At 44.9% G+C, this 19,764-nt stretch overlaps 1 protein-coding gene across 2 annotated transcripts in view; it reads right to left on the reverse strand.

Annotated features, from left to right (window-relative positions):
• Positions 1–1,688: 1,688 nt before the first annotated feature.
• Positions 1,689–19,764, reverse strand: part of Sap47 (Synapse-associated protein 47kD) — a 57,602-nt gene continuing 39,526 nt past the window's right edge. Inside the window, exons 5-9 of one of the 2 annotated variants that reach the window (XM_076381521.1) lie at positions 10,761–10,898; positions 9,461–9,600; positions 8,713–8,852; positions 5,934–6,104; positions 1,689–2,142 (exon numbers count right to left, since the gene is read on the reverse strand). In XM_076381521.1, coding sequence (XP_076237636.1) covers positions 1,961–2,142; positions 5,934–6,104; positions 8,713–8,852; positions 9,461–9,600; positions 10,761–10,898 — 771 coding nt within the window. In that variant the 3' untranslated portion in view covers positions 1,689–1,960. Of the gene's footprint in view, positions 2,143–4,199; positions 4,884–5,933; positions 6,105–8,712; positions 8,853–9,460; positions 9,601–10,760; positions 10,899–19,764 lie in introns of those variants that run through there. The other variant, XM_076381522.1, reaches the window with a different exon arrangement.

Raw genomic sequence — 19,764 nt, forward strand, 5'->3', positions numbered from 1 at the left:
TGATTGACTCACCCTCTCCTTTGTAACACATCTTATTAATAGTTTACAGATTGCAACAATCAAGGATCAGTTTCTGGTCAATTAAGATGTCCATGCAGAACAGACTTATCTACTTTGAGAATGATAAAGTATAGTGTTCTTCGTCCATTAAAAGTTATTTAGATGGTAATTAGGGGTATACGCGATACAACTCTTTATCCATATCTCTCTACTCGCAAATTGTTGTTTTGCCCCAGTTCCATCAAGAATAAGGAAGTAATTGGACGGCATGTCGCACACACAATCATGTCGAGAAATTGTTTCTGCAGTTCTAAATGACTAACAGGACTCCTTTAATACTCATAATCTTTCTTTTCAGATCATATTTTCGATTTCAATAGGTAGCGATTAATATCTCATCTGCATGGACATCAAAATCTTCTGAAATATAATCAACATCAGCGCAACAAAAACGTTTAACAAATAGCATTGAATTCAACGCAAGAAACAACGTCGTTTATCGAAGTGCAACATTAACAATAGGTCTCCTAATTGATATAAATATTCTCCATCCATTTTTACAAACTCCCGTGTTCATGTATCGCAAAGGATCCATGAGATTCGTGTCAGAGCAGATCGCGAATGCTCGTCGAATCGAGTTACAATCTTTGGCATACGAAATCCACGATAACGAAGCAACGAAACAAAGGATCGTCGCGGATAAAGCGTTCCGCCGAGTACTCTGGATTTTTTCTTTAACAAAATAAAGCCGACGATACACGTCGATCTGTTCGAAACGGTGTCCTTCGGCACACGGCAGTGTAATAATGTGAGTTGGAAAAAGTTCTCGATCCTTCGAACCCGATGAAGACCGCTCAAATTGATTCTTTTTTGTTTTCACTATATTTATATGTATATTCCGTAGCACAGTGCATTTCGAGTTAACATTGCGTTAATACGTAGCATACTTATTTGTTTTTTTTTCTTCATCATTAAATATTCTTAACGATCGATATTACAAACGAGAAGTGTTGAAATTTTTTACATATTTTTTCCTGTATTTTTTTCTTTAATTCTTACAACGCCCTAGAAGTAATCGAGGGCGAGTCGTCTAACAATTGACATAAGTGTGGCGTTTAGTGTCATTTTCCTTCGTGTGCACACCCGTCCACCGTTCGGTAGATCCACAGATCATCGATGGATGGAATTCGACGGAGGTTCCAGAAGCGAGATCGATCGATCGACAAAAGTAACAAGTCTTCGTAGAACTGGGCAACGCTCCTCCCCCATCTACCCTTGCACACACCCCTCTATCCTCAATCATCTTCATCGTGCTCGAGGATCGCAAAGGTACGGCGTTCAGACAACAGAAGAATCCAGAGGAAGGAAAACAAGGAAAAGACTCTTTGTTTTCCCCTCCAAGTCATCCTTTCCTTCCACCTTCACTTCCCCTCTCAATCTCGATCTAAGGCGACTCCATCTACCCCATGTTTACCTTTCCTCTCTCTCTCCCCTTCATCAACCCCCATCCCCTTACACACAGTCTTCTGGATTTAATCGGTTTTTGCAGGTACTCGATCGATCAGCTAAACAGTTAATAGTCGTGTCTTCGAGGCTCTCATAGTCAGAGCAAAAGAACTCGATACAAAGCAAGAAGCAAACGAGATCAAGTAGGAGCGGTAGTTGCCTACCGCGATCTTGAGAGATCAATATCTTCCACTCTGACTATGGCTCCCGAATATCGGCAATCTTAACCTTCCAACAATAAGAGATCTTCGAAACGCCTGGTATATACAAAAAAGAGAGAAAAGGGGGTAAACAGAAGGTAGAATCTCTAGATGATCCCCTCCGAATGTAGAGGAAGATCGATGGAAAGCAAGGACGCAAGTCAGCCGCCGATCTCTCACACTGTCCCCTCCAGGATCTCAATTGAAACGCGACGAGATCGTCTCTAACCGGTCACAAAGAGGATCTCCCCGGCTCACTTGAGGTCCTCGACGTCCTCGTTGGTTAGGAGCTCGTCGATCAGCTTCTTCAAATCGTCTTTATTCACCGCGGCGGCGTTGTTCCCGCCGAGCGTCAGGACGCCGGTTTTCTCCTCGTTCCCGGTCACTACCTCGTAATCCTTCAGCTCGGCTTCCAATTCGCGTTCCCAATCTTCTTCTGCGGAGAGTCAGAAGCAGCGTTGTAGCTAGTTTCAAGCGGGCCACGCAAAGGGATCCCGTAGCGCGCGAGAACGCGGTGTCAACGTGTGTTCGTGTGCCGTGTCTGTCTCGTGTCGTTGTGTGTCTCTGTTCGATGCACGTGTAAGCCTGTGTGTCTCGATGTACCTATATGTATATGTATGTCCACGCTCCCACACACGACACGTACACAGCTATCCATGTGTGTGAGTGGGCGCGCGAGTTTTGCAGCCTCGTGTCCCTGTTTCTTCGCATCGATCTCGCGACACGAGCGTGTCTCCGTGTGCCGGTGTGGGAATTTAATCGTGTCTGTGTGTCAGTGTTAGCCGGGATAAGCGGGAGCGGGGTGGGGTACAAAAACTCAAACCACACAAGGACAGAGAAACCGAGAAAAGGGGTGACGCGAATCGGGGAGAAAGGGTGCCCCTCGCGACGCTAGTTCCTTCCCCTTGGAATTCGCTCCGACGAGATTCGACGGACCCGCGGGTCATTTTCCCGTCGAAGCAACGGCACCACCTCGCCTCGCGTTCTCGTCGAAACGATCGCGACACTCCAAGATGACGAAGCGTGCTCAGGGTCGATTGATCGAACCGGGAAACCCTACTCCTGGGGAACGCGACTTAAGCAACTGCCGCGTCGAGACTGGGGATCTTCTACAGTGATGAAACTATCGAGCTCTTTGCGAATCCGCTTGTTCAGAGTTGTCTAGATAAGTGGCGAAACGCGTTCGTTTCGCTTGGCTGGCGTTGCTATCAGCTCCCGACAGCCCCGAACGATCTCGGCCATGCCGACGCGGCATTCGAAAAGCGAGCCAACAGCCACCGAATTTTTCCGCCAGCAGCCTGACACACGTTCACTCTTCCCTCGCCCTCTGCCGCCCCCGCGCGTATATCGATTCGTCTTTACATGCGCTCTCCATGTCGAGTCGGCCGACGTTCGATAGCCTCGCGAACGCCTGCGGAGGTCTCCGTTCGCACCCTTGTCGATCTATTATTTTTCCCTCTCCCTTGTCAGCTTTTTTGTCTCTTTTTCTGCTCCCTCGGGAATCAGGTGCACCGGTGCACACGCGAATCCTCTCGCGTGCTCGTTCCTACACCGCTTAAGCGTCCGTCCATACGTGAAAACGCGACTCGCGTGTCAATTAATTTTATGCAAACGATTCGTCGGGGCGTTGGAACATCCCCGTGTCCCTCCTATCGTTTGCCCCCTCCCTCTTTTACACTCTCGATTTTTTGTTCAACGCTTTATCTCTCTTTTTTTTCCGTTTTTCATTTCGCCGCGATTCTCGTGTTCGATTCGGGTGGACGGGCGTGTAAGCGCCCCAGGCTAACTGCTCGTTTGGTTGGTGTGTTATAGGTTTTCTTTAATCTTGTAATCGGAAGGAAATCACTACGAGGACTACACCCACGAGAGACGAGACGAAATTACACCTCAATCCCCGTTGTATTTTTTTTTTGTTCTTCTTTAATACACGTATTGTCATTCAACGAATTTTTTATCTTATTTTTGTCTTAATTCTTTATGTTAACACTTAGTAAATCTCTTTGCTCTCTCTCCTGCGCGCACTCTCTCTCGCTCTATCTTTTTCTCTCTGTCTCTTCATCGCGCGTGTTAGTGTTCTCTTTTTTTTCTCACGGTTTTCAGAAAACTACTCGATCGTTGCCCATTGTCGCGTGATCGTCAACATTTTTCAGCATCAACGTCGTCCTCCCTCCCTTTACTACAGTATTATCATTATCATTTCACATTTGCATCCCGTTCTTTATCTCTTACCATTGCGTTCCACTTATTTAATTAAATCCTTAACGGTTTACAACACGGAGAAAATCGACAAGAGACAATATAGTTATTGATTAAGAACGAAGACAGACAGACGACAGACAAACGGACAGACATACAAGACATTTAGTCGACGAGTTTCTTTCATCTTTTCTCCTGTTATGCGATGCAACATTTTTTTCCTTTTCTTTTCGTTTTTTTCTTACTAAATCTATCCTCGAAGCGTTCTCTTTCACCCACCCACCCGCCCATTCTCTCCCTCCCACGCGCTCGCGAACACACGCTCCCCTCTCTCTCTCTCTTTCTCTCTCTCCCTCCCACCACATGTCTCTACTCGCGTGCGCCTAGCGTTATCGGTTTACGCGTCTCCTTATCACGCTTCAAATCCGACGTATCCCTAAACGTTGCTTCCTCGCACGGGTTCTTATTACTCTCTCTTACTCTTCACCCCTCCACGTAACCTCCCTCTCCCTCCCTCCCTCTTTGCAGAATGTTATTTAGTCTCGTTAGATCGATCGCGCGATCGACGGTCGTTCGCGCGCTGCAAACGATAATCTATATCGACGAAGACAACGGAAACTATGGCGAACTACCCCTAAAACGGTCGATCGTTACGCGAGTGGCGCTAGACCGCGTGTCTCGGGGGTGGAAAATTCGAGAAAGAAAAACAGAAGGGTCGAGATATAAATGGGAACGAGGAACGACTGGCGGTTACCTCGGACAGGGGATGTTAGTTGATCACACGCGAAAACAAGGGGGGACGAAAGAAACAGACATTAAAGAGAGAGAAACCAAAGAATAGAGAGGGAGGGTTCGAGGAGATCGTGGACGAGAACCGAGAAATCAACGTCGGCCTTCGAGATAGGGAAAGAAGCTTGTCGTATTATTTTGGAGGGGTGTGGTTTGGATAATGTTTTATCGGGGAGTCTCCTCTTCTTTAAGCTGTTGACAAAATAGAATAGAAAAGCGGTCGTTTAGTCACATGAGGTTCTTTATCATATAAGTCGATGTTAAATGTCAGGAGACGAGCAAGGCTTCAAGACATGAACTAGAAATAAAAGGATCGTGTCTGGCATATCTAACTATAAATATGGAGAAGGGGGATACAACGTGGTACGAGCATAATATCCCTAACTAGAAAGCACACTGACAGGGGACTTGAGGGGAAAAGCTCGAACAAGACAAAGTGAACGAAGGAGCACACAGACTACGATGACAACGGCGCTAAACGCTAGTGTGAATAGGATGGAACATTGAGATCGAGTTTCACGATGACGTTGATTTACGTATCATACTCACGGGGGATGGTATATTTCTTGGACACCCGGTGTTTTGGGCATTGATCACTCGATCCGAGGAGCCTCTCTTCCCTTTCCTATTCTCATTGACATATTTTCCCACATACTTTTCGTAACAATTCTCTCTACCTGTATCGCTTTTTCACCCCGTCGACGCTGAATATTCATCGTGACAGAATTGGAAAGAGGAAGAGAGTACACCCCCTCACGATCGTTATTCTCTTGCTCGGGAAAAATTTCGTTGGTGGTCGTAACGGGACAACGCGCGAACGTTTCTTTGAACACTGCGTGAATCGTCGGGGTCGTGTGTGTACAGAATAATAATTTTGAATCAACGTGCACACGTGGACTCTTCGAGGGTGGTCGATCGAGGACGCTGCACAGAGAAGCATCTCGAGACTTCGTAATAAAAGTCTTCTTTCTTGACTCATTGATAATAATTAGAGTAAATTGTTTGGTAAGATAAATATGCCAATAATTATGAAAGTGGTCCAAGTAAAAAATCTAAAAAAATTGAATTCACTGCTTATTTAGTGTTGACATTTTTTTAGATTTTTTTACTTAGGTCATATTCATAATTACTGGTACAAATAAGAGGCGCTGAGGACTCGTGCCACGAGTCAGCGTCGAAGTGCTTCATGGATCCGCGCAGTGGTCCTTTAAGCAAGGTTAACGACGACCAACGATCACTAACCTTTCGGTGGCTGCATCCCCAGCTTTTTCATGCCCTCTCGGACCTCTTCGAGATCCGTGTCCGAGACCCTCATGCTATCGGACACGAATTCGTGGCCTGGCGAATCGGCCAGGGCGCTGTTACTGCTGGTGGTCACGGTTCCGCTGGGCTCCTGGCCAGTGCTCACTTGAACTGTTCGCAAGACAACACTCACGGCTAAACTAGAAGGGTGGGTACTGCCTAATGCTAAAGCTCTAGCTCTACGGGGGTCTCTTGGTTTTCTTCTCGCTCAAATTATGTTCGCTATTCAAAGAAGGCGTGGAATGTGCGGCAAGCTGTGCACACCTCGCTGCTCTTCTTTGGAAACGTTAACAGATTGGAGAGAGTGTAGTCAAGGTAGACTTTAGGTCTACTGGAAGTTTGATATGAATTGAGTGGCAGAGAAAACTTGATATTCCGATGAAAGAGTTCTGTCTTTCTAGAATTTTTAAAGATTAATCAATGGTAACTTATTCAAAAGAGGGATGCTTTATGCTGTCTGGAATAAAGTTCTATAATCATCTCCCTTTCAATCTTTTCTTCCGTCCTTTTCACTCCGCGCAAAAAAGATGATTCGATTTCCTCAACCTCATCTACCTAGCGCTTCAATTTTTCTTTACCTTCGGTTATAAATTTATTTTGCAAAATTGCTCGAACAATTTCCGACAACCCAGAGCGAGTGCTCGACAAATCCAACCCGATAAAAATCATCGCGCTTGAAGCACGACTTCAGCGGTCACCGACCTGTTAACGTTTCATGAACTCATTAAACTCGGAGTCAAGTTCGTTGAAGTGCAGCGAGTTACCGGGATCGAATTCTCATTTAGCGAGATAGAAGGAAACCGGTTCAATGCTCGGAGACACAGCCGATGGAAGTCAGAAGGGGTGAAAGGCCTTCCAGATGGCTTAGCTATTCGCAAAATCATTTTCAGGATTCATGAATCGGACAGTATTTCGAGGATCGCTTCGATCCTTCGAGCACCGACACGAGGACTCGTATTTCGTTTTATCCCCGTCGGCTCAACTCTTCCGAGGGAAATTCCATTGTTTGTCCGCGCCTGCCTCCTGCACGCCCTCCCTTCAACCCCTTCTGATTCCACGGTTTTAGCTCCGAACGTGACTAACGATTCGCGTGGAAAGCCCACAGCGTACTTTTTCCAACGTACTGGTGCGTCGATTTTCCACAGGACGCGCATCAATATTTCGTCGGAGGCATTATCGTATCACCTCGAATTAACGCTGCAATTAGAATTCTGTCGTGTACGAGATAATAGGCAGCACGACTTTAATCAACCACGGCTCGATAATTTCCCAACATGGCATTCCCTGATTTTCAGCGGCCTGCGTTATCGCTGTTCCGCATTCTGCAATTTTGCTTCAGCGTTTATCTATTTCGCGGTTCAAATTCGGCTTTATATGATACTATACAGGATGATCAACAATGGGTTGAAGAAAATTTATCTAAAAAATATTCAAAAGGTTGCCGAACCACAGACATCACCCACTCAAATGTTCGAGTATCAGATTTTTTACCAGAAATTCACAAATGAACTAGAATACTTCTTATCGATCATCCCACATAAGATATCTCAATCACCGTCACTTCAAATCGTGAATGGTGTTTCGAGTTCAGTGAACAGCCAGCGTTTGATCAATTCGATCCACCAGTACGTTGCAGGTAGCTCGACGAATAGAGAAATCTACACGACGCATAAGAAATTCTCAAATGTGCCATGCAAGAAGATCCTCATCTTCGAGAACGTTGTGAAAGGCATGGATGGAGCACGACTCCTGGTAAACGTTTCCTCTTCTCGATTGCGTTCTTCGATGTCCCCTCACGTTTCGCTCTCGGAGCTCGTTTACATGGAGCCGTGCTTCGAGACCGAGGGTCGAAAGGATTTCGTCCCCATGGAATGAGAGGAATAAAGGTAGCGAGGAGATTCAAAGTCAAGCAGCTCGAAACTGCAGTGCAAACTAAAAGACAGCGAGCACCAGAGAACAAACGAAAGGTGCGTGCACGTTGCACTGGTGATCCTCTGATCGACCCCTTTGACAGTGACTTCGACTGGCTGAATTTTCTCACGGTAGCTTAGCATCTTTTTCTATTTTTTTTTTGTTTCTTCATTGGATGGAGAATGCTTGGTAATTTTATATGAGATTTTTATGTTTTCAAATAAATCTGAGGGATGAGATGCAACTTTTTATAGCCTGCATGTTTTTATGCTTGCATACAAAATTTGTGTTTTTATAGATCCTTTTTATGGAAATCAGGACAGGATTTATTTTCCTACATACAAGTGCTCTCGAAGTGGAAAACATTCAAACACACATGACAATAATAATTTTGAATTGTCTCTCGAAATTCTAAATTTCCTCGAGCTACAGATTCCCCAGTGTCAAGAAGTTAATCTACCAGCCGCTGGCTATACACAATCGAGATTTGTCTATGCAAATGTCTCTCATTTTCATGGAGATTTGAAAGTCCAAATAGCCTCGGCGAGCCTACTCCGCGCGAAAGCTAGTGTCTCTGAATTTCTCTACTCAAAACACGAACTGAAACCTGAATCATTCTATTAATCACGATGCTTGACTTTATGAAACTGTCTCCTCAAACAATGTCCCTCTCCTAAAATCGCGGTACTCCAAATGAACGAGGTATCTCCTTAATTGAAGTCAAAAGGGTCGAGCAAGAGGCTGTGGGCCAGTGCGCCGTGCAAACACGTCGGCTAAGCATGAAAAGTGTGGACGGAAGTCGAGTTACCTTCTGATTGTTCCACGGATCCGGCGGTGCTGGCGTTCTGGTTATTCTCCGCCTGGCTGGCCATCGCGTTCAACTCGTGGCTTTGACGGAGAACCGACACCCGGTAGAAGTAATTCCGCCAGAAGTTCTCTTCCGATATACTGCGCGACAGGGAATTAATCTCGATATGAACTTCAAGCGGATACAGGAGCACGCGGCTTCCGATTTACCGTAATCAGACACCGGTTTCGAGATTGCCAATTAACGCTTGGCCACCGCGAGCCGATTTAATTTAGACCGGTAATCAATTGACTCGCAGATACGAGGACGAATTTCGTGCATTTATAATAGGATATGGACTACTTGGAGTCCTTTAGTCTCCTGAATTTCAAGTTTTGGCTCTAATTGTGATTTTAGGCAGAAACAGGACTACTGGTTGACTCTAAATTCAGGGACTGCGTTAATTCACCCCTTCGCTGCTGATGTAAAATGCACAGGGAATTTCAGAATATTTGAAAGGAACTTCAGGGGTAAATTGGAGATAAATGTTTTCGCCAATTCACGTTTGAAGTTATGCTTTCCTGTGTGTTATTTTATAGTGCTCTGTATGTAATGTAAAAGAAACAGAAATTTATTTGCGAACCTAAGTACCATCTGCTTTTTTGGTTCTCCATTAAAAATATTCAGTGTTTCTGTTAAAACCATGTTGCAGCGAAGGGGTTGAGAAGAAAAATATTCGATATTAAAATAACTGAATGAAACTACATACACTTTCGGTACCAGCTGGAACCTCATATTCTGAAGATTCGGATCCAAAGCGAGAGTAGCCTGGGCCATTGGTTGCACTGCCTCAAAGTCCCATGTGAAGTCCACACCTTCGGGTGGGGGCCTCAGGAAGTTACGTTGGTCCTGAAAATAATTTTCGTATGAAATATACAATAAAATCTTGTCGATTTTGTCACACGGAGCTTCTCGCGCGAGCTCATTGAAAATGACACCAATCTGGCTCGAGCACATCGAGGACAAAAATTTCTGCCGAACGGGACATCCCAGCTCGAGGGATCTAATTACGGAACAATCGGTTCAATCCACTTGCCTTCTGATTAGCGTAACAAATGACCCGTGACGGTTCGAGGATTCAATTACAACTTCTGCGATCGCTAATTACGATCCGTGATCCTCTAAATATAATCATCAACGAAGTTCGAGTCTTGGCGCAGAAAGAAAAGAGAAAGTAATTGGAAAACTTGAGATGACTCATTATCTTTGCTTGTTTATTAGGCGATGATTCCTGTAGTATAGTTTCAATAAATTGTCTATGCCTCTTGAGTAATTATTGATTCACTCTTGCGTGTATATAGGAAGGATAAAAGCAGGGTGTGGTGTCTTCCTAAGTTTTTGAATCCCCACACATTAACTCGTTCCCGACGTGAGTGTAATTTCACGCCACTCTGCCACTTGGCCAGCACTTAGGCCGCGTTTTTGCGATAAGGTACATACGTTTACTTTGCCTCTTTGTCGCGAAGAACAAACACACGATTATGAAATCTTGACCCACTACGTGCCGCCTATCTGCCGGCGTTTAAAAGCTCCACTAACCCACGGATAGAATAGCGTAAAAGAGTTAAGGGCCTGGGACATCGAGATGAACGAGTAAAACTATTTGGTTGGTAAAGAAACAGACAGTTGGTGACTCGTATCCTCAAGCATATCGCTTTACGCAACAGTGGAGTCTGTCTCGAGTATTTCAGTAAATTTCCTCTATCCTCCGTTCACCCCACTTTGTAACAGAATCCAATTGCGTCTACCCTTTATATTTTTCAGAGAATTCGCAGGTGTAGCGAAGCTAGAATTATTTGAACGAAGATATTTAAATATCTCTACTCTGTTTTTATGATTTAAGGATTGCTGTATCCTAAGAGACGATAAAAAAGCAAATTGAATCTCTTATAAGGCATCATTACTCTTACCTAAACTTATGATACCAGATTTATAATATTTTCTGAAATAAAAGCTGAGAAGTGCATATATTATAGATAATGTCTTGGAATAGAAAAGAATCTACTCACCGTAGAAAGGGACAAGCACTCCTCCCGCAAAACGTCCTCGTTCGGGGCACCGACCCATGGTGCAACCGCCTCTCCCTTTTCGGTGTGCTTGTTCGCTATGAACGCTTCCTGCTCTTTGTTCAGCTCCGCGACCAATCTCTGTAATACCATTAATTCCATATTAGAGAGAAAGAGGAAACAGCTGGCGGTGATACGAGACGAGTGTCGCTTAGGATGGGAAGATAGAGAGCAATTATCGGTGTCATCGATGGTCGCGCCAGCGGCCACGGAAATAGCTGGAGAGCGACGCGTCAGTACGTTCACCTCTCCGTTAATTAGATCGTTATCGTATTTTTGTCGATACCGTCGCTGCATTCACCTCACAGCCGACTAAGATCGTATTGATCGGGCGAACATGAATTTCGCTTATGTCAGATTTACAGAACCATTCGGGCGGGCTGAAAGGGTAATTCTATGGTGGCTGTCCAGAACACGGTATTAGAACACCATTGTTTAGGATTCGCGGGGTGCAATTTACAATGAGATCCTAATTATATTGGTAGATAGGTAGTTCTAAAATTAAAGTGGCTTTCAGTAGACTTATATTCTGAATCGATTCATGGAAAGTGGACTCTGACTAAGAACTGGAAAATTTGGTAAGACTTTGCTCCATTTATAAAAATATTTTCATCTAAAGTTTTTCAATATTTCAGGGACCTAGGAGACGTATAATTCTATATCTGGATTAAGATACTGTAATATCGCAGAAGGTCTATATGAAATCCAGACTCAACCTGAACCTGGTATCATTCAATTCCTCAAAGGCAAAGCCTCCGAAATCGTACATCAAAGCCTCTCCATTTGCCCCACAAGCACCAAATCCAACCCCACCTCCACCCTCAACACTATATCATCATAATTTGTCTTCTAAATACGCGAACTTAGACCAAAAGCAATGGAGAGCAATGCACGCGGATAAGCGTGGAACCTGGAGGACGTATAACGAAACAAATGGGCGAGGACTGGGACAAGAACGAAGAAAAATGGACGTACAGGGATCACGTGGGGATACGAAGCATCTAAAAGGATTAAAGACAGCGAGCCCTGTGGCAGGTAGAGCTTAAGCTCGGGATAACCCAGGCCCCTTATTATCGCGCTGTATTTGGGTCAACGAGCTTCTGGACTTCGCGATCCCTTCCTCTTTAATACGCTCTGTACAACTATCGACAATCAAGTATCGTCTCGGCCGCGTTATCCAACCGCGAAATTCAAACTTCGACGGAGCGATATTTCACGTGCATCAAGCTAATATCGCTAGACGGTGCATCGTGTGGCGAGAGGGTTCAACCTCGGCTACGCGGGCCTCCTTATTATCGCCGCTCCTCTATTTGGGTCAACGAAGTTCTCGTCCTCGCGGAGACAGCGCATCACAGGGGCGACAACGTTTGCCATTAACTGCAAAACTTTCCTCTGGAATCGATATTTCAGCGTGAGGTACAGTGATAGACCGAGGAATTAGCGAAGAGAAAGTTCTTTAAACTTGTGCAATTTTTAGGTTGAAGTAGGTTCCTTTGCTATTGATGAAAACTCTTTTCAGTATCGAGCATCATTAACCTCTTTTTTCCCCTTTTCCATAAAAGCGTGTCTAGGCTAGTTATTATTTCCCCCACGCAATTTATTCGCGGAATGAAAAGCACGTAAGCGTCTGATGGATTGATCGATCAGCCCCGACGAGGGAGAAACTAGTAACAGATTTTTGACGAGGCACGATCGGAAAAATGAACACCCAGGGTTGGTTTACGGGCGTGGCTGTCCTATAATGTTTGCTTAGAGCGCGAGCGTTAAGTTTAATTGAACGAAGCCGGTTGGCTGGTTGTTTTTCCCCTGGGTGGCACGGTCTGTTTGCATCTCGAATGAAACGGGTCAGAAGTTGCTGCGGGATGTACAGGGTAGAACTGGAAATAAGGGGTGAATGGAATCAGGGTTCTCCTTTGTCGAAATTTCATTTTAAGGTATAATGGGAGGAGATCGATAGAAGTGCCGCGAGATTTTGACGAAAAAGGCGGGCATAAAATGGGGCAAAAACCTCGCGTTAAAATATTGTGGAAAATGGCGAGACCACCGTCGGACGGAAGGAAAGAATTCCTGAACCCTTTTAAGAGTTAAAAACTCGGAGAGGCGTCGTTAAAAGTTCACGAGTTTTTGTTCCCCACCGAGGGAAAGTTTCCGTGTAACGCGACTTCGCAAACGAATATCTATAGTCTGGCTACTCTCATTTTGGGGGAAATTTTGTGTCATAAATTCGCAATATCCTTTTTCTATTTTCAAGAGATGTGTTCCTTTGCGCAAGGACATTTCGTCCACCCTGTACAACTTCTAAGAATTTGTACACTGGTGGCCCAGAAAACTCGGTTTATTTTCGTTCCACTGCTACGTCGATGAGAGCACGTCACTCGTTTACAATTGTGTATACGTCCCCGGCGAATTTTTACAACCGCTAGTCACGCGAATATATGACTTCACCATTATGCCAGGTCGCGGCTCGGGCCATTCCCACGTACGAACCAGCGGTGTTTTACACCACAGATGACGTTTCGACATGACACTACGATTTCGGGAATTAGTTTCTAACCCCTAGATCAATACGCGAAATTACAGCTGTGTACTATTGTTCGCCAATTGGTCGAGCGAGGGTTTTGCAATAAGTCAAGAACCAAGGGAGGAAAAACGCGGAGAGAAAATGTTGGTAGAAGCTTTTTAGTCATTTAATTGAAATAGAAACAGCTTTAGTAATGAAGGAGAGCTTTTCAAAAGATATTAATAATTTTTAAATCTTAAAACTCCTGGGAGATTTCACGATATGGAATAACTTAGTTATTAATGTCTCAAGATTACTGACTCTATTTAGCTTGACAAGTTCCACAAATTAATCAAGATCCATTAAAAAGTGAGTGTTCTACTTAGAAACCTCTCAGATTAATATCACCACGTGAATGAAATACATTACCCACTATACTTAAAGCTACTATTTTCAACCTAAATAACTAAAAATAACTTCGTCAGTAAAACAACATATCTCTACAAATATTTACTATTCCAGAAGCTCGCAATTCTGAAAGCATATTCCTCTCGCAGATTCCTCAAGATAATACTACCTCTCAATTCGCTAATTCAGGACACGAGAATCCTTTCGTCACACGATGTCCTGTCCCAATTACCCGATATCGTGGCAGCAGAAAGTTAGATATCATTTTGATCGAAGGGTCGGATCGTCGGGCCAGATCTTCCAGCATTCACGGAAGTCTCGGTGACACGTGAACTCGTATCGGTCTGGAGATAAGCGGAGGACATGAAAGGGCACTTGGTGACTCTGGAGGGTTTCGATCCCGAGACGGGAATCCAGGACTAATCTCCAGCTGGACGATTTCATTCCGGCTTCTATTCGCGTACGCCACGGTCTCTCGCCCCCTGTGGTCGCCACGAATTTCATTCAGCGGTCGACTCCATCGACGTATGTATAGAAGGATTTCGACCCCTTGCGGAAGTGGCGAACGACATGTGGAGGCTGGAAAAATACCTTCCGGTCTGAAGGATCGGACTCGATAAATCGATGGTAGTCTGTGACCCGAGAAACGAAATGGCAGCCACGAGGGATTCAATGGTGTCCTTTGAACGACGATTCGTACGGAATGCGGAATGCACAACTTTCTTTCTGTACCTGTGCTCGCATTGAATACAACGCACTGTAGTCCATGGCTGCCTGGTCGCGAAAAGATGTACTTTACTTTAAAAGTATAATCATTGGGGATAAGTCGGTTAGATATATGATCAAGATGCTCCAATAGGTCGAGGTCTATTCTATTGAAACTATTTGCAGCTGCTATGAATTTTTTTTTAAAATGTATGTGTAAGGATTTAGGATTTTAGCGATACCAAAAACTAAATCACCAGAGATGGTCGAAATTTTGCTTGATTTTTTTCGCGAGCAGACAACCATTTTGAAATACTGTGCCACGCTGAAAAATGTGTGCACGCGACGAAAAGTTTCATTTATTTTACAGTAGAGGCGGTGGAAATTCTATCGACAACGAAGAGAAATTCGATTCGAAGAGGGATGTCGAAAAGGGGTGTTACAACTTCCGCGACGCTCGCAAAAACCGAGATAACATCGTGACGAGCGATTGACTTTGTCGAGTGATCGATGGCTCGAGGGATCCACCCTGACGACCAACTTTTTCCTCGTCTGGGAAAGCGCGTCTGCCTCCCCCGTCGCGTCGTGTATCGTCTCAATTGACGCCACGCGTAATTATTCTCCGTGTGCTAATTACCTAGTCGTTTTAAAGCTCTTGGGATTATCACGCTACAAAGCGAGGATTGCGTTCTCGGCGGGGGAGTAAAATCTTCTGCGAGTTAATTAACTCCGCGATTCCCCGTTTCGAGCAACGACTCTCCTCTCTTACTAAGCTCGCCCGATTCTCTGACAGAATGAAGGATTTCTTCGCTTTAATACCGTGAAAGGGGGGGAGACGCTTGTTCTCGAAATTTCCTTTGGTCGGCGTGATATCGAAGGACGAGGATATACTCGTACCTTTTCTAGCAGATTCAACCTGGCGATTTCATTTTGCATCTTAGCGGATTTTCCGCGAGAGCCGACGTTCTCGAGGAAAAATGATTTTAATCGCGAGGCGGTCGTGAGAAAGGGCGCGCAGCGTCTTCGAGGCTGGTATTACGGTCACGTGGGGGTCGCGAAACGTGGCCCGAATGCGGGGATTCCTGTCTGTGCCAAGTCGTTTCGAATTACCGCCCAGGGATTAAAGTGGCAGAGAAGGGGGAATGGGGCGTCGTTGGACAACGACGAATCTTCCTACGCAGAGGTTTCCGTCTCACGCGAGCATTTTGACAATTAATGGTGCCGAGCCAAATTAATTGGTCTAATGAAGATGTACAGGGTTATGTAGTCGCAAATGGGGTGTGAGACGATGAGCATTGCGTTGTGGGGGTTGGGCTGTGGGAATGTGAATGACTGACAGAGATATCTCCTGAGCTATTAAAACGCACTAGTGGATATCTGGATATATTTTACAGAATCGTAGATCTTTGGTCTTGAGATCGAGTTGGTGATAGAAGTACTGAAATAATGGCTTTATTACGGCGCTGGGTAATTAATTGCATGAATTTATTTCCTCTGCCTTATCTCGCTGAAGAAAATAATTCTGTATCCCTGGTATATTTACTATTAATAGAAAATACAGTTTGCTAATTATCTGTATCTAACTATCAGACTAATAATAATAAAAAACACGATAAACGTCACGTTGGCCCTTGAGAAAATGTTCATTGTAACCTAACTCCGCACGCAACACCTTAGCCTACCCATTTCCACTGTTGTAACGCCAATGAATTAAGCTTCAAATGGATTCTGAACTACCAAGCCCTTCCACCGAAGAACAAAACGCTTTTAACGAAAGCTCGTACAATTTCATAGATCATTGGACAACCTCGATTCTCTTCAACTATAAAATTTCTAAGATCCATAGAAATTTCCGCAATCTTCTTGAGAAAGGCGTCAAATTGTCGGAAGAATGCGATCATTGGAAGTACATTTCCCGTCTACTATCTTATTACCCCTTATCAGTAGTCGATTAAACCGCAGTTGAAGCGATCCACTTTTATTTATTTTACCGAGCAAGAGTCCTTATTTCGATAAGATTCCCACCACTCGGCGTCCATTCACCTCCGCCATCGACAGCCTCTCAATTGACCGTTCTTTTTTGTGGATCGTTTCGACGCCTGCCACGCGACTCTCGATATCGAGACAGCCGTCAGCTGGCGTGTTTTTACGGATCGAGTCGCGGTGGAATCGTCGTTAAAAAAAGCTCGCTGATCATGAGCAGCAACGTGGCGTTTCCAGTGTCTGTCGCTGGAGCATCGACCTAATTTCCAGTGAAATGAAGCGACACGAAGACGTGAAACGTGTGCTGGAAAAGTTCAGCAGTCGTGAAACAAAGACGGAGTCACGTTCGTAGGGAATACGTGGGAGTCTCTCTTACTATTCCTCCGTTTCTCTCCTCGCACGGGTAAATCGCCGCGATAGTTATTAGCCGGGGGAGAATTCGGGTTACATCGTGACTTGGCAAACGCGAATCCGAACAATCGATACTCCCTCCCTTGCGGAACATGTCTCATATTTCAGCCGCTCAGCCGCCTCCCAGTGACATTTACAGCAATTTCCCCAGAGTGGAGGGACCCCTCGAAAACAGAAATTAATGTTTCTAAAGTTTCGAAGAGAAGGGTTTTTAAAGATCGAGAAGGTAAATGGGGGTTGGTGGATGAACTCGTTTACCCGAGGCGCGCAACCCTGAAGCGATGGTAACGACGCAGGCGGGGCGGATCAAGAGGGAGATTGATAGGGGGTGATTACAGCTAACTCTAATTGCCGTGCATGGAAATACATTAGGATGTAGCGCAAGGGCTCGCGAGCTGGCTCTTCGAACAATCCCTCTGACCTTCACCCGAAAGCTCTCGGCTATTGAATTCCGCTACAGATGCGTAACGACCTATTTCCCATTCTTCGAACTGTTAATCTATTGGGCCACCCTTTACGTAATATGTACCCTTGCGAATGTATCAGTAAAACGATTTTCCTTTTTTTGGTATTGCATAATATCCGGAGAAAATGTGGAGCACTTTGATATTTCCTGGCACTCGAGCTTAGCCCGACTGACACAAATACCACCCCCTTTGATGGTTATTCTAACATTTCTTATTTCTTTTAAGTGGAACTTTCTGTGATTTCTGACAGATGCAATATTATTTTCTGGATTAAGTCAGCCTCTCTTGTATTCGCGAAAAATGAGTGTTCCTTAATCTACAAGTCAACTATTTTCCCTCGGATTTAAGCAGAACTTTTTAAATTTTTTATGCAAGTAATTATGACTACTTGGAATAATTTATAAAACTTGTCATTTTTATCTCTTACTATTAATCAGCTGATCGTCATTCAATGCAAACAAATGTCTCAGCTGCAAAGTGACTTCAGAAATTGAAGTTGAGACGGAGCATGCAAAGTGACGACAGCAGGAAGTGAGACAAGAGTAAGAAGAGCTTTTGTATTCAAAGGACAATGCTATGACATGACTTTTATGCCCACGCTTCCTCAAATGTAAAGCCAGAGTCGTTGCGAGTGCCTGGACCAGCCAAACACGGGTACACTTCGACTCTACAGGAAAATAATTTACATCGTCAATGTCGGGTCTACGCCCCTTCGACGCGGAATTTTCGACGAGGTGTATGGGAGGACGTCCACGAACCAACTACAAAGTTGACTTTCGACAGGGTGAATTATGAGACGTCAGCAGCGCAATTGCGTGCCATATGAAATACTAACAACCGTCTCGATCCTCCGCTATGAAAATAGACATCCCCTCTGGTCTTGTCTTTCGTGCAGGTACGATACTCAGACACAGAGGGAAATGCTCGACGATTTATCATCCATACCCTCTGCCTCGAACGATATTTTCCTTCAATCTCTCGCGGTCGATACACTCGAGCAGCTCTACACAAAATTCGATTACATAGTATGAGAAACCGCTACTATCCTCTCTATATTCAGACAAATGATTCAGCAGAAGTTCAAAAAACATCGAACACCTATTTGCCGAAAAAAGCTCCAAGCAAATATTGAACAACCGTTCGAAAATAAAATTCCTCTGGAGAAGACTACCTACATCTATTTTTGATCGCTATTTTCGTTCGAAAGGCGAGCAAGCTATCACGAGAAAAGAATTCCTGCGAACCGATTAACAGCGAAAGACTTTCACGAGTAAAAGCCGCTATTGATCCACACAAGCCTTGACAGTAATGGACTCGCCGCATTACCAGACCACCTTTAATCATTTTACGTCCGATGTTTTTACACGGCGTTCCTGTAACCCGTTAAAATATCCCTTTCCCGAGCGTGGGACGCGATAAAAACCGACGGCGAAAGGATAAATTTTGAGGGCGTCTAGAAGAGGCGAGAGAGGCACGAGAGAAGAGGACGGAACGAAAAGTTCCGCGGCAGAACGAGGAACTTATTGATCCGTGACGGGCTCTGTCCGACTTCTCGCCTGAACTTTCGGGACGTTTCATTTGAACCCTGTCCGAGTTAAATTACTATATGCAGATTCGCGCTATAAAAGTTGGCGATCGTCGGGGGAACGTTCACCAGCGTGCCACGGTAAAAAAGGTCCCCCCTGAACCAACCCCCTGGCTCTGGTGGCACGTGGGGAAGTCCTGAAAAATTCCCAGCCGATAGCTCCTCCTCCTCCTCCTCCAAAACGCGATTCTATCAGACGCGACGGCTGAAACTTCGTTCGATTGCACGAGCCTTGTAAATTTCGAAGGAATATCGGCGAAGGGTAGCGCACCGGAGGTTCGACGAGTCCAGACGGCACGTACAGGGTTCTAAACTGTATTTTCGATAGGAAATGCGCCCATGAGAGCGTCGCGACGCTCGAGAACGGGTCTCCAGTGGAGAACAGTTAAACGACAGCGGGGAGTATTCTCGCGGAGCGATCGGTGACGAGAGACGTTTCCGAGAAGAAGAGGCCTATTGATCCGTGAACCAAGTGCCAAAGAGATGGCGGTGCCTGGTCCCTGACGTAATATCCGTGTTGCTGATAGAGAGCCGCCATTTACGATTTTCTGCTCGTCCCAAGGGACGACTAAGCGCCGTGACGTTCCTTATCTCTCTATCGTGCTGACATTCTGCTTTTCTATGTCGTCGTTAGATACTAGAATTATACTGCACGCCTTATCCTACGGTGACCAGTTTCCTCGCGATCTACTTTCGATAATTTTCTTACTGTATTCTCGGTAGACGTCTGCGAATGGCATAGTTTCTTAACAATCGCTACGAGCAACGCAGCTGCAGCTTCGAGAATAAAATTACTCGTATCAGAAACGCTTTACATCTCAGTGAGTCGTAATTACGTTCATGTCTTAAGATCCTCGTCACCAGAAGACCTCGTGAATAACTGAATGA

This window comes from Calliopsis andreniformis, chromosome 6 (assembly GCF_051401765.1).
Source record: "Calliopsis andreniformis isolate RMS-2024a chromosome 6, iyCalAndr_principal, whole genome shotgun sequence".
Classification (NCBI taxonomy): Eukaryota; Metazoa; Arthropoda; class Insecta; order Hymenoptera; family Andrenidae; genus Calliopsis; species Calliopsis andreniformis.